Source organism: Scyliorhinus canicula, chromosome 9, assembly GCF_902713615.1.
Source record: "Scyliorhinus canicula chromosome 9, sScyCan1.1, whole genome shotgun sequence".
In the NCBI taxonomy this organism is placed as follows: domain Eukaryota; kingdom Metazoa; phylum Chordata; class Chondrichthyes; order Carcharhiniformes; family Scyliorhinidae; genus Scyliorhinus; species Scyliorhinus canicula.
The window spans coordinates 152,099,339-152,113,465 of NC_052154.1; the positions used below are offsets into that span (position 1 = coordinate 152,099,339).

At 46.1% G+C, this 14,127-nt stretch overlaps 1 protein-coding gene across 1 annotated transcript; it reads left to right on the top strand.

Moving 5' to 3' along the window:
* The first annotated feature begins 363 nt into the window (after positions 1 to 363).
* On the top strand, positions 364 to 11,682 carry LOC119970945 (parathyroid hormone-like). Its single transcript, XM_038806056.1, has 3 exons — positions 364 to 421; positions 843 to 941; positions 11,334 to 11,682. The coding sequence occupies exons 2-3, from the start codon at positions 850 to 852 to the stop codon at positions 11,680 to 11,682; spliced, it is 441 nt and encodes a 146-aa protein (XP_038661984.1). The 5' UTR covers positions 364 to 421; positions 843 to 849.
* Positions 11,683 to 14,127: the final 2,445 nt, after the last annotated feature.

The following is a 14,127-nucleotide window of genomic DNA, read 5'->3' on the forward strand; positions in this document are numbered from 1 at the left end:
GAAACCATTGCAGTGATGTGGGGAAAGGTGGGGGGTGGGGGGGAGGGGGGGGGGGAGCGTGTAACTCTTAATTGGATAGGATAGCTCTTTAAAAGGACTGGCACGGGTATGACGGGCTGAGTGGCCTCCTCCTGTGCTGTAAGGTTCCATGGTGCATTTCATACTACAAAGATGGGGATTTCGAGAGGCTCTGCTGAGTTCAATGCTCTGATTGTCAGATTGACAGGCAGGACAATCTGACACCTCCAGCCCACATTAGATGGGTTCTGTGATCAGTCGTTTAACAATCTAACCCCCCCCCACCCCCCACTCACATCCCACATATAAAACCCCCCACAAAGTGCCCACTGGCAAGCTGAGCAAGTTATCCCAGCAACAAACACAAGCGGGGAATTGTAAATCGATCAGCAGGTTGATTTGGGTGAGTATTACAGGTTAGAGCACAGCTGGAACGACGTGTGTTGCTAAAGTTTAGCACATTATTCGAAATGCAATGCATTTTTTTTTAATGAACAAGGATTGTGGTGGTGCAGATCATTGCAACTTGACTTTAAAAGTTCTGACCTGGTGTCTTGAGTTAATGAAAAGTCAACAATTTCACTTATAACTAAAACGCTTTAAGTCATGAATTACAACAGCGTCCCAAGGCATCTCGTCAATCGACCAGGTGAATTGATGTTGTTTCTTTTCCATAGCTCGTGCAAGTGAATTCATAATTATTTCAATCTCAGTCGAGAAGACAGCGCGCCCTCTGGTTCGATACTTAACATTCATTAAATCGGTCCTATAATTGAACTTCTCTGGTGATGTGCATCGATCGATTTTGCTGTTTTTCTTTACAGTCTCAGAATGGGCTCGCTCGGAAATCAGTCCCAAGCACAGAGTTTAATCGTTCTCTGCACCCTGTGCACCGCTTTAGTGTCAGAGAGTCGGCCGATGAGGTAAAGACACGGCAAATCACAAATAAGGAATGCCTTGATCGTAGATTCGTTTAAATGACAACAGTGAGCACAATCGCTTCATGTGCAACTAAGATCAGTATTTGTGAACTGTGTGGGATCTGTGTTTGTCATTGCTGGCGATTCACTGTCTAAGATCTGTCTTTGTTATTTCTCAAGATTCTCTGGCTAACATCTGAAGTGCTGGATATTTGGAAATTCTATTATTTGTGAAATTTCCAGACCCCTCCAGGGTCTCTTTGTGATTTCTTGACATGGTCCCATCTTTGTAAAATTTCCATATACTCTCTCTGGGGTCTGTTTTTGTAATATCAGGAAGTTCACTGTCTAAGATTTGTGATTTATGGAGATTTCCTCCTAATATCCATGGTTATGAAATGCGACAAATTCTCTGTCGAAGATAAGCATTTATAATTTGAGTTTCTCTGTCTAACTCATTTGTCCAACTCCTCACCTGTGTGCCAGTTGGTAGCCTTCTTGCCATTAGATAGAAACATAGAAAATAGTTGCAGGAGGAGGTCATTTGGCTCTTTGAGCCTGCTCCACTATTAATGGTGATCATGGCTGACCATCCAACTCAATAGCCGAATCCAACCTCCCCCTTCCCCCCATGTCCTTTGATCCCCTTCACCTCAAGTGCGTTATTTAACTGCTTCTTGAAAACATACAGGCCGGGATTCTCCGATCCCGCACTGGGTTGGAGAATCGCCTGGGGGTGGAGCGAGAATCACGCCACGATTCTCCGGTGACCGGAGAATCGGCGGCAATTGTGCCTGCGGGGTCGTCGACACGCCGGTCGGGGGCTATTAAAAGTGGCCCCCCCGGTGACCTCCGCGCCTCGTTGGTCCGAGTGCCCGCCAAGTTTGGCCGACTTCCTCCGGCATGGGTTACGTATGATCCTACCCGGCGGGACCTCGGAGTGCTGGCTGCGGGGACCGTCCTTGTGGGGGTGTGGGGGGGTGTGGGGGGGGGGGGGGAGAATCCCAGGGGGTGCCTCCACAGTGGCCAGGCCCACGATCGGGGCCTACCGATCGGCGGGCGGGTTAATTCCAGTGGGGCCTATGTTCCTCTGCGTCAGGCTCCTGTAGGGCTCCACCATATTGCCCAGGGGCCGGCGCGGAGACGGCAACCCACATGCATGCGCGGATCCTCGTTGGCCATGGCACGCATGCACGGACCCGCGCTGGCCATGGTGCACATGCGTGGACCCACGCCCGGCCGTGGTGCGCTGGCTTTCGAGTACTTGAGCAGTGGACACCACTCCAGCACCATACTAGCCTCCTAGGAAGGGATGAATGCCTGGACCTGGAGGCCCATTGACGCCGGAGTCGCTCGAGCTGGATTTGACGCCGGTGTCAAAACTTGGCCGCGATTTGGGAGAATCCCGGCCACAATGTTTTGGCCTCAACTACTTTCTGTGGCAACGAATTCCATAGACTCACCACTCCCTGGGTGAAGAAATTTCTCTTCATCTCTGTCCTAAATGGTTTACCCTGTATCCTCAGACTGTGATTATGGAGAGCCCTGCTACCAACCTCCCCTCCACTCCCAAAAAAAACCCCTCGGAAACATCCTTCTTGTATCTACCCTGTCTTGTCCTCTTACAATTTTCTAGGTTTCTATGAGATCCCCTCTCATTCTTCTGAACTCCAGCAAATTCAATCCCAACCAACTCAATCAGTCCTCATACGCCCGTCCTGCCATCTCAGGAATCAGCCTGGTAACCCTTCACTGCACTCCCTCTGGATAATGTGGGTCTTTGTCAAAAGTCTTCTGAAAGTCCAAATAAATCTGAGGATCCGCGCATATGTGTGGGCAGCACGGTAGCATAGTGGTTAGCACAAATGCTTCACAGCTCCAGGGTCCCAGGTTCGAATCCCGGCTTGGGTCACTGTCTGTGTGGAGTCTGCACGTTCTCCCCGTGTGTGCGTGGGTTTCCTCCGGGTGCTCCGGTTTCCTCCCACAGTCCAAAGATGTGCAGGTTAGGTGAATTGGCCAGGCTAAATTGCCCTCAGGGTCGAAATTGCCCTTAGTGTTAGGTGGGGTTACTGGGTTATGGGGATAGGGTGGAGGTATGGGCTTGGGTAGGGTACTCTTTCCAAGAGCTGGTGCAGACCCGATGGGCCGAATGGCCTCCTTCTGCACTGTAAATTCTATGAAATTCTATGAAATCACATCCACTGGCTCCCACTCATCAACTCTACCAGTTACGTACTCAAAGAATTCCAGTAGATTTGTCAAGCATGATTTCCTTTTTATAAATCCATGCTGACTCTGTCCGATTCTGCCACTGTATTCTAAGTGCTCTGTTATAAAATCTTTGCTCGTGTATTCTAGAATTTTCCCTAATACCGACGTTAATGATGTATAAATTCCCTGTTTCTTCTCTACTTCCCTTTTTAAATAGCGGGGTTACATTAGCTACCCTCCAATTTGTAGGAACTGTTCCAGAGTCTATAGAATCTTGGAAGATGACCACCAATGCATCAACTATTTCTAGAGCGACTTTCTTAAGTGTTCTTGGATATAGATTATCAGGACCTGGGGATTTGTCATCCTTCAATCCCACCATCTGCGGGATTCTCCATCGGCAGGATCCTTTGCATCGTTGGCAGCGCACCATGACCACAGGTTTACCGACGGTGTTGGATGGCCACAGTGGGAAACCCTATTGGCCACCTGCCGGAACGGAGAATCCCGCTGCCGACAGGGGTGTCCCATACTGGAAAATGGGATGGCGGGATGGAGAATCCCACTCCACTTCTCTACTAATATTGAACTTCTTCAGTTCCTCCCTCTCATTAAATTCTGCATTCAGGGGCAACATGGTGGCGCAGTAGGTTTGAGGTCCCAGGTTTGATCCCAGCTCTGGGTCACTGTCCGTGTGGAGTTTTCACATTCTCCCCATGTTTGCATGGGTTTAGCCCCCACAATCCAAAAGATGTGCAGGCTAGGTGGATTGGTGACGCTAAATTACCCCTTAATTGGAAAAGAAAACTGAATTGGGCACTCTAAATTTATATTAAAAAAATTAAACTCTACATTCTCCAATATTTCTGGTATCTTATTTGTGTCCTCATTTGTGAAGACAGAACCAAAGTATGTATTTAGTTGCTCAACCATTTCTTTGTCCCCATTATAAATTCTTCTCCTTCTGACGGGAAGGAACTTACATTTGTTCACACAAATCTTTTTCTCTTCACGTACCTCTCAAAACTTATACAGTCAGTTTTTATGTTCCCTGCAAGTTTACTCTTGTACTCTATTTTCCCAATCTTAATCAATCCCATGGTCCTCCTTTACTGAACTCTAAACTGCTCCCAATCCTCAGATCTGTTGTTTTTCTTGGCCAATTTATCTGCTTCTTCCCTTGATTGAATACGATCTCTAATTTCACTTGTAAACCATGAAAGGTCATCCTTTCAGTTTTACCTTTGTGCCAGACAGGAATAAACTATTGTTGCAGTTCTCTCATACACTCCTTGAATATTTGCCATTGCCTATCGCCTGTCATCCCTTTAAGTAATGCTTCCCAATTACCAACTCCTGCTTCATAACATTGTAATTTCCTTTATTAAGATTCAGGGCCCTAGTCTCAGAATCATCCACATGACACTCAACCTTGATGAAGAACTCTTATCATATTATTGTCACTCATCACCAAGGGGTCTCGCACAACTAGATTGCCACTCGCATTACACAGTATCCAGTCTCAGATGGCCTATTTTCTCGTTGTTCCTCAACGTATTGGTCCAGAAAACCAGTCCGTATTCACTCCATAATTTTTTCCTCTATGCTATTGCGACTAATTTAATTTGCCCAATCTATATGCAGATTAAAATAAGTCATAATTACAGATGTTCCTTTATCGCATGCGTCTCTAATTTCCCGTTTAATGCCAATCCCAACACTAATACTTTTTGCTCCATGGTGTTTCTCAGCTCAACCCACACAGATTCCACATTGTTAGAGCTAATATCCTTCCTCACTGTTGCGATAATGTTGGATGAACTTCGGATCATTCGGGAGGCAGAGGGGGTCATAGATAGGAGCTTCAGGGAAGTAGTTACACCAAAGACTGGAGATAGATGGGTAACTGTAAGAGGGACTGGGAAGAAGCAGTCAGTGCAGGGACCCCCTGCGGTCGTTCCCCTGAGTAACAAGTATACCGTTTTGGATACTTGTGGGGGGGACGACTTACCAGGGGTAAGCCATGGGGTACGGGCCTCTGGCACGGAGTCTGTCCCTGTTGCTCAGAAGGGAAGGGGGGAAAGGAGTAGAACATTAGTAATTGGGGACTCAATAGTCAGGGGCACAGATAGGAGATTTTGTGGGAGCGAGAGAGACTCACGTTTAGTATGTTGCCTCCCAGGTGCAAGGGTACGTGATGTCTCGGATCGTGTTTTCCGGGTCCTTAAGGGGGAGGGGGAGCAGCCCCAAGTCGTAGTCCACATTGGCACTAACGACATAGGTAGGAAAGGGGACAAGGATGTCAGGCAGGCCTTTAGGGAGCTAGGATGGAAGCTCAGAGCGAGAACAAACAGAGTTATCTCTGGGTTGTTGCCCGTGCCACGTGATAGTGAGATGAGGAATAGGGAGAGAGAGCAATTAAACACGTGGCTACAGGGATGGTGCAGGCGGGAGGGATTCAGATTTCTGGATAACTGGGGCTCTTTCTGGGGAAGGTGGGACCTCTATAGATAGGATGGTCTACATCTGAACCTGAGGGGCACCAATATCCTGGGGGGGAGATTTGTTAGTGCTCTTTGGGGGGGTTTAAACTAATTCAGCAGGGGCATGGGAACCTGGATTGTAGTTTTGGGGTACGGGAGATTGAGAGTATAGAGGTCAGGAGCACAGATTTGACTTCGCAGGAGGGTGCCAGTGTTCAGGTAGGTGGTTTGAAGTGTGTCTACTTCAATGCCAGGAGTATACGAAATAGGGGAACTGGCAGCATGGGTTGGTACCTGGGACTTCGATGTTGTGGCCATTTCAGAGACATGGATAGAGCAGGGACAGGAATGGTTGTTGCAGGTTCCGGGGTTTAGGTGTTTTAGTAAGCTCAGAGAAGGGGGCAAAAGAGGGGGAGGTGTGGCGCTGCTAGTCAAGGACAGTATTACGGTGGCGGAAAGGATGCTAGATGGGGACTCTTCTTCTGAGGTAGTATGGGCTGAGGTTAGAAACAGGAAAGGAGAGGTCACCCTGTTGGGAGTTTTCTATAGGCCACCTAATAGTTCTAGGGATGTAGAGGAAAGAATGGCGAAGATGATTCTGGAAAAGAGCGAAAGTAACAGGGTAGTTGTTATGGGAGACTTTAACTTTCCAAATATTGACTGGAAAAGATATAGTTCGAGTACATTAGATGGGTCATTCTTTGTACAATGTGTGCAGGAGGGTTTCCTGACACAATATGTTGACAGGCCAACAAGAGGCGAGGCCACATTGGATTTGGTTTTGGGTAATGAACCAGGCCAGGTGTTAGATCTGGAGGCAGGTGAGCACTTTGGAAACAGTGACCACAATTCGGTGACCTTTACGTTAGTGATGGAAAGGGATAAGTATACCCCGCAGGGCAAGAGTTATAGCTGGGGGAAGGGCAATTATGATGCCATTAGACATGACTTAGGATGTGTTGGTTGGAGAAGTAGGCTGCAAGGGTTGGGCACATTGGATATGTGGAGCTTGTTCAAGGAACAGCTATTGCATGTTCTTGATAAGTACGTACCAGTCAGGCAGGGAGGAAGGGGTCGAGCGAGGGAACCGTGGTTTACCAAAGAAGTGGAATCTCTTGTTAAGAGGAAGAAGGAGGCCTATGTGAAGATGAGGCGTGAAGTTTCAGTTGGGGCGCTTGATAGTTACAAGGAAGCGAGGAAGGATCTAAAGAGAGAGCTGAGATGAGCAAGGAGGGGACATGAGAAATCTTTGGCAGGTGGGATCAAGGAAAACCCAAAAGCTTTCTATAGGTATGTCAGGAATAAAAGAATGACTAGGGTAAGAGTAGGGCCAGTCAACGACAGTGGTGGGAAGTTGTGTGTGGAGGCTGAGGAGATAAGCGAGATACTAAATGAATACTTTTCGTCAGTATTCACTCAAGAAAAAGATAATATTGTGGAGGAGAATGCTGAGACCCAGGCTATTAGAATAGATGGCATTGAGGTGCGTAGGGAAGAAGTGTTGGCAATTCTGGACAAGGTGAAAATAGATAAGTCCCCGGGGCCGGATGGGATTTATCCTAGGATTCTCTGGGAAGCCAGGGAAGAGATTGCTGAGCCTTTGGCTTTGATTTTTAGGTCATCATTGGCTACAGGAATAGTGCCAGAGGACTGGAGGATAGCAAATGTGGTCCCTTTGTTCAAGAAGGGGAAGAGATAACCCCGGTAACTATAGGCCGGTGAGCCTAACGTCTGTGGTGGGTAAAGTCTTGGAGAGGATTATAAAAGATACGATTTATAATCATCTAGATAGGAATAATATGATTAGGGACAGTCAGCATGGTTTTGTGAAGGGTAGGTCATGCCTCACAAACCTTATCGAGTTCTTTGAGAAGGTGACTGAACAGGTAGACGAGGGTAGAGCAGTTGATGTGGTGTATATGGATTTCAGTAAAGCGTTTGATAAGGTTCCCCATGGTCGGCTATTGCAGAAAATACAGAGGCTGGGGATTGAGGATGATTTAGAGATGTGGATCAGAAATTGGCTAGTTGAAAGAAGACAGAGAGTGGTAGTTGATGGGAAATGTTCAGAATGGAGTTCAGTTACGAGTGGCGTACCACAAGGATCTGTTCTGGGGCCGTTGCTGTTTGTCATTTTTATAAATGACCTAGAGGAGGGCGCAGAAGGATGGGTGAGTAAATTTGCAGACGACACTAAAGTCGGTGGAGTTGTAGACAGTGCGGAAGGATGTTGCAGGTTACAGAGGGACATAGATAAGCTGCAGAGCTGGGAAAGAATAACAGGAATGCGGAATATTTGGCTAATGGTAAAATTCTTGGTAGTGTGGATGAGCAGAGGGATCTCAGTGTCCATGTACATAGATCCCTGAAAGTTGCCACCCAGGTTGATAGGGTTGTGAAGAAGGCCTATGGTGTGTTGGCCTTTATTGGTAGAGGGATTGAGTTCCGGAGCCATGAGGTCACGTTGCAGTTGTACAAAACTCTAGTACGGCCGCATTTGGAGTATTGCGTACAGTTCTGGTCGCCTCATTATAGGAAGGACGTGGAAGCTTTGGAACGGGTGCAGAGGAGATTTACCAGGATGTTGCCTGGTATGGAGGGAAAATCTTATGAGGAAAGGCTGATGGACTTGAGGTTGTTTTCGTTAGAGAGAAGAAGGTTAAGAGGTGACTTAATAGAGGCATACAAAATGATCAGAGGGTTAGATAGGGTGGACAGCGAGAGCCTTCTCCCACAGATGGAGGTGGCTAGCACGAAGGGACATAGCCTTAAATTGAGGGGTAATAGATATAGGACAGAGGTCAGAGGTGGGTTTTTTACGCAAAGAGTGGTGAGGCCGTGGAATGCCCTACCTGCAACAGTAGTGAACTCGCCAACATTGAGGGCATTTAAAAATTTATTGGATAAGCATATGGATGATAAGGGCATAGTGTAGGTTAGATGGCCTTTAGATTTTTTTCCATGTCGGTGCAACATCGAGGGCCGAAGGGCCTGTACTGCGCTGTATCGTTCTATGTTCTATGTTCTATAATTTCCTCTTTAACCAGCAATGCAACTTTTTGTCTGTACTTTCTAAATACTGAATACCCCTAGATGTTCAGTTCCCATCACTGGTCACCCTGCGGCCATATCCCTGTAATCCCGATTATATCATAACCATTTACATCTATTTGCACAATTAGTTCATCCACTTTATTGCAAATGCTCCGTGCGTTAAAGCACAAAGCCTTTAGGTTTGTCTTTTTAACATTACTTGTCCTACTCCCAATATTTTTCACTGTGGCCCTGTTTGAATCTGGCCCTTGGTTTCTGCCGACAACTTTTCTTATTCCCCTTTCTGTCTTTTGTTTTTGTCCTTGCTTTCTCGCTCCTCTGATTCCTTTCATAAGTTCCCATCACCCTGCCCTTTTAGTTTAAACCTCCCCAGCCAACCTAGCAAATACGCGCTTGAGGCCATCAGTCCCGATCCTGCCTATCCAGTTTGCACTGGCCCCACTATCTCAGAACTGAAATGCTCCCCCTTACACTATCTCTTCAGCTATGTATTTATCTAACATATCCTGCTGATTATACTCTGACTAGCATGTGGCATTGGTAGTAATCCTAAGGCCTGACTTCTCAACTTTCTTCCTAACTTCCCATTATTCTACTTTATGGAACTCATTGCTTTTTTTAACCCGCGTCGTCTGTACTAATGTATACCATAACTCCTAGCTGTTCACCCCCCTCCCCTCCAGAATGTCCTGTAACCACTCCAAGGCTTCATAATCCTAGCACCAGGGAGGCAACATATCATCCTCAACTTGTTTAAGGCCACAGAAACGCAAATCTATTCCCCTTGCAATTGAATCCCATCTGCAACAAAACCAACCATGGTGCAACAAAATTGGCTGTTCATGCTTTCCCCCGAGAGGTCATTCCACTCCACAGTATCCAAAGAGGTTAATCTGTTTTGCAGGGTGATTCCTGCACTGAATGGCATGGGGGCACACTGGTTAGCACTGCTGCCTCACAGCTCCAGGGACCCAGGTTCAATTCCGGCCTCGGGTGACTGTGTGGAGTTTGCACTGTCTCTCCGTGCCTGCGTGGTTTTCCCCGGGTGCTCTTCCCACAGTCCAAAGATGTGCAGGTTAGAAAGATTGGCCATGCTAAATTACCCCTTAATGTCCAAACGGTTAGGTAGGGTTACCAGGAGTCATGGCCTCAAATAGGATGCCCTTTCCAAGGACCGGTGCAGACTCGATGGGCCGAATGACCTCCTTCGCACTGCAGAGATTCTATTCTATGATTCACTGCCTGGTAGTCATCCATCCCTGCCAACCTGTGGAGTCTGAGCCTGCCTCTTTATACATGCTATTTTTGACACTCTCTGCCTTGTGGATGCTCCAATGCCCCCGGCTGCTACTCCAACATCCGAACCCCAGGCTTCCAGAAGCTGCAGTTGGAGACACTTCCTGCACACATGCTGACCCCAGGCACTGGATATGTTTCCAGCTTTCCACATGGAGCAAGAGAAGAAAACCACGGCTTTGAGCTCTCCTGCCATGACTTGCCCCTTTAGATTAAACCTTAAGAAGATGCTTGATATTAGTTTATATCCAATTCTCTAAGGCCCTTCATTCCTGGTCCTTGTTACTACCAATTACAGCCCTTACAGATTATAAACCACAAAGTGTTTTCAACGATAAGTGATAAAAGTAGTAAAGACTTACCAACCTTATCCACTACTTACTAATCAGTTTTCCCCCTTGTAGCCTCAACTGCTGCAGCATGGCAAAACCACTCACTGAAGGTTTAAAAAGTTACAAAGCAAGGAGAAAAAGCAAAAAGCACCTCTTCCCGCTTAGCACTGAATTCTCACTCTGTTTCAAATTCCCCATCCCAACACTCGCTCTGGCTGTCTCACTCAGGAAGTGTCTCTCCCACTGCTTGTGTGCAAAGCTCACTCATGATAATAATGTGAATCAAAGTCACATTGCCGGTTGGAGCACAAAGATTGAAGTTGACACTCTGGTGCTGTACCTCCAGATAAGATGTTACACCAAGGTCCTGTCTGCCTTCTCAATTAGAGTAAAAGACCCCATAACATTATTTCAAAGGAAAGCAGGTGACTTCTATCTGGTGTAGTGACCAGCATTTATCTTCCAATGAATGTCCCAATACAGATGGTAATTACCTTACTGTTGTTCATGGGGTCTGTGTGTGAATTGGCTGCTGCATTTCTCTTAGAATTATAGAATTTACAGTGAAGAAGGAGGCCATTCGACCTATAGAGTCTGCACCGACCCTTGGAAAGAGCACCCTAGTTAAGCTTTCCAACCTCCCACCCTATCCCTGTAATGCAGTAACTCGGCCTAACCTTTTGGACACTGAGGGGCAATTTAACATAGCCATTCCACCTAACCTGCACATCTTTGGACTGTGGGAGGAAACCAGAGCACCCGGAGGAAATCCACGCAGACATGGGGAGAAAGTGCAAAGTCCACACAGACAGTCACCCGAGGCCGGAATTGAACCCGGGTCCCGGGAGCTATGAGGCAGCAGTGCTAACTATTGTGCCACTGTGTAACAGGGACCTCATGTAAAACAAAAGTCCTTCAATGACTGCAACACACTTTGGGGTGTCCAAGGGTCAAGAAAGGTTTTATGAATTTTAGATGTGTCCTTATTTTTCTGATCTGTGTTTTTGTGTTATTCCCAGAAGGTCAGTGAGTGAGATGCAACTCATGCATGACCTGGGGAGGCTGCTGTATGGCAGTAGGAGGCAGGAGCTGATTAAGGATGCGGTCAGAGATGTCCACACTGCTGGTGAGAAAGGCTTAACTCTCCACGCTGAGCCTTTGGGTTTAAAACACCCCAGCTCTCGCAAGCACTTGTCGTCAACTGGAAAGCAACAGAGCCGGTTGAAGAACAGGAGGCAGAGATATGGTGAGAAGGAGAGAATCAAGAGATTGTTCACCGACGACTTCCCGGAAGTGGGAACGCTGCATGTTCCCGATAAACTTCGCAGCACATTGTCCAGCAATCTTGCACGTGTTTCTTTCTCCTGATCATAAAAGTTCAGGATGCTGCTTAGCACATTTGACTCAATACTGTTCTGGAAATCAAATGTAAGCTAAAAAAATCGATTGTGATATGTTGGCACTGTCAAAATGTCCAAATGTTGAATAAGTTATTTCTAACATAGGGTGTCTGTCCTCTTTAAATTTAAGGGTATATTTTCAGACCAACATTTAAATATTTTCACCGTTGCTACTAAAGCCGCCACTTAACTTGAGCTCTCACACTTGCACCGAGAACATGAAATGCAAACCTCACTTCGCATTCTCCCTGAAATTGGCCCAGATTTTGTGAGGTATGGCACTGGGTGGGTGGAGGGTGTTGAGAGTCAGCATCCCCTGACCATAGCGCAGCCTGTAGCAGGGTGCAGGCCATGTGCACTCTTGCACGGAAATCCTGAAGTTGCAGTATGTCACTAACATACCATTACAGGCTACGCTGTGGACTCCTCCAGAACTAGCTTGTCACTTAAATCAGCGAGAACTTCAACTTTCCCACCCCCAACCCCATCCACATGCCTGTTAGAAACTTCTTTAAAAAGTTACACCCTGTTCAATCAGATTCAAGGTTTTTATTTTAACAACGACATGAGTAATTATTCCCGAACAACAAAACTCTCCCTGAAAATAATTACATTTATAAGAGTGTTTTAAATGTCTCCATTTGATTATCATAGAGTTACTACAATGCAGAAGGAGGCCATTCAGCCCATCGAGTCTGCACCCACCCTCTGAATGAGCACCCTATCTAGGTGTAATAAGTCCACGGAGGCAGAAGTCCCGTCACCAGAATTCCTATTATTTACAAACCCAACACCCAAACAACCAGGTGCATTCAGCTTGCTGTCTACACCGGGAGAGCAGAGGATCTGACATTCCCTGTTAGATACAAAGAAAGGGGTTCCCTGATGGGGCCACTAATCAGGAAACTTATATTCTCATTGGCCAATCTCAAAGGTCTGGCCTAAGTCATTACACTAGGCGCACTCCTCTCCCCATCCGATCCCTGTAACCCCACCCAACCTTTGGACACTAAGGGGCAATTTAGGGTGGCCAAATCCACCTAACCTATACATCTTTGGCAGATTTTAAAATCTTTTTGGAGCAATTTTTTCAATCAAGTTTTATTTGGGAATATCTCATCTTCTGCCTTTACCCCCTGTCTTGGCCCAACCTTTGATTTGTTGGATGTAAAAGTTTTTTGAGCAATTTTATTTTTGTGCTTTTCCTTGTTGGTGGGCTGTGAAAATCCTTTTAATGTGATTGGTTGTTTTTGGATGGCTTGATGACATCACTTCGGTTCCATGATGGGGAAAACCTACTTTAAAAATATATTTTAATGAAATTCTTAAAGTTATAAAGCCGATGCACAGAGTGGACAGTGCAAGTCCTTAATCCATCTCCTTGCTTGTTCCAAAAGCCAATTCAAATTTAATCCAACTCATAGTCCCCACAAAAGAGACATACAAGATAGAAGTTGACAAGAAAAGGCATTGCACCTGATCTTGGGCTTGATCTGATGCTTGATCTTAGCCAAAAGGCCAAGAAGTAAGCATGCTGCAATAAGTTACAGTACCACAGCATGATGATAGAGGGGAAATTCTCACTGGAGAGATCACTTAATCTCTCATCATTATCTTAAAGTCAGCGGGTAGTGACCTTGTTTTGTTGCTCATCACAAACCTTGCGCCAAAACCTTATATTAATTTTTCACCTTGGACATAGCAAAGCGTTTTGTTGCTCAGTGGGTGGCAAAGGTCAAAAATTCAAGTTCCACTCTGTGTCACTTGTACACATGTTCTGAAGTGATCCTCCCAGTGCAATACTGAGGGAGCACTGCATGTTTGGAGCTGCACAAAATGTTAAATTGAGGATCCGCGTGCCCTCAGGTGGACCTTTCAGATCCCAGGGATGTGATTCTTGAAGATGAGACGGGAAGCTCTTCTCAAGTGTCCTAGCCAATATTTATCCTGCAACCAACATCACTACAGCATCCAAAACAGATTCAAAAGTAAAATGCTGGAATTGAAAACAGTAAATCTTGAGATACTCAGCAGATCAGGCAGCAGCTGTGCAGAGAGAAAAAGTGCTGCCAACCTTTCAGGTCTGTGACCTTTCATCAGAATTTCTGACTTCTAAGGACAAGTCATCAGTCTGAATTGCTACCTCTGTTTTCTTCTTCATGGATGCTATCTGACCTGCTAAGTATTTCCAGCAGTTTCTGTTTTGTCCCTAAAATAGATAATCTGCTTATTTAACTCATGACTGTTTGTAAAACCTTGCTGTTTGCAAATTGGCTGCTAAATTTTCGACAGTTTAACAGGGACTACTACACTTTGTGATTCATTGGTTATAAGATGTTTGAGATGTGCTGGGGTCATCAAAGATGCTATATAAATGCAGGTTCTTTCGGTTCCCTCAACTGGTTCACTAAAG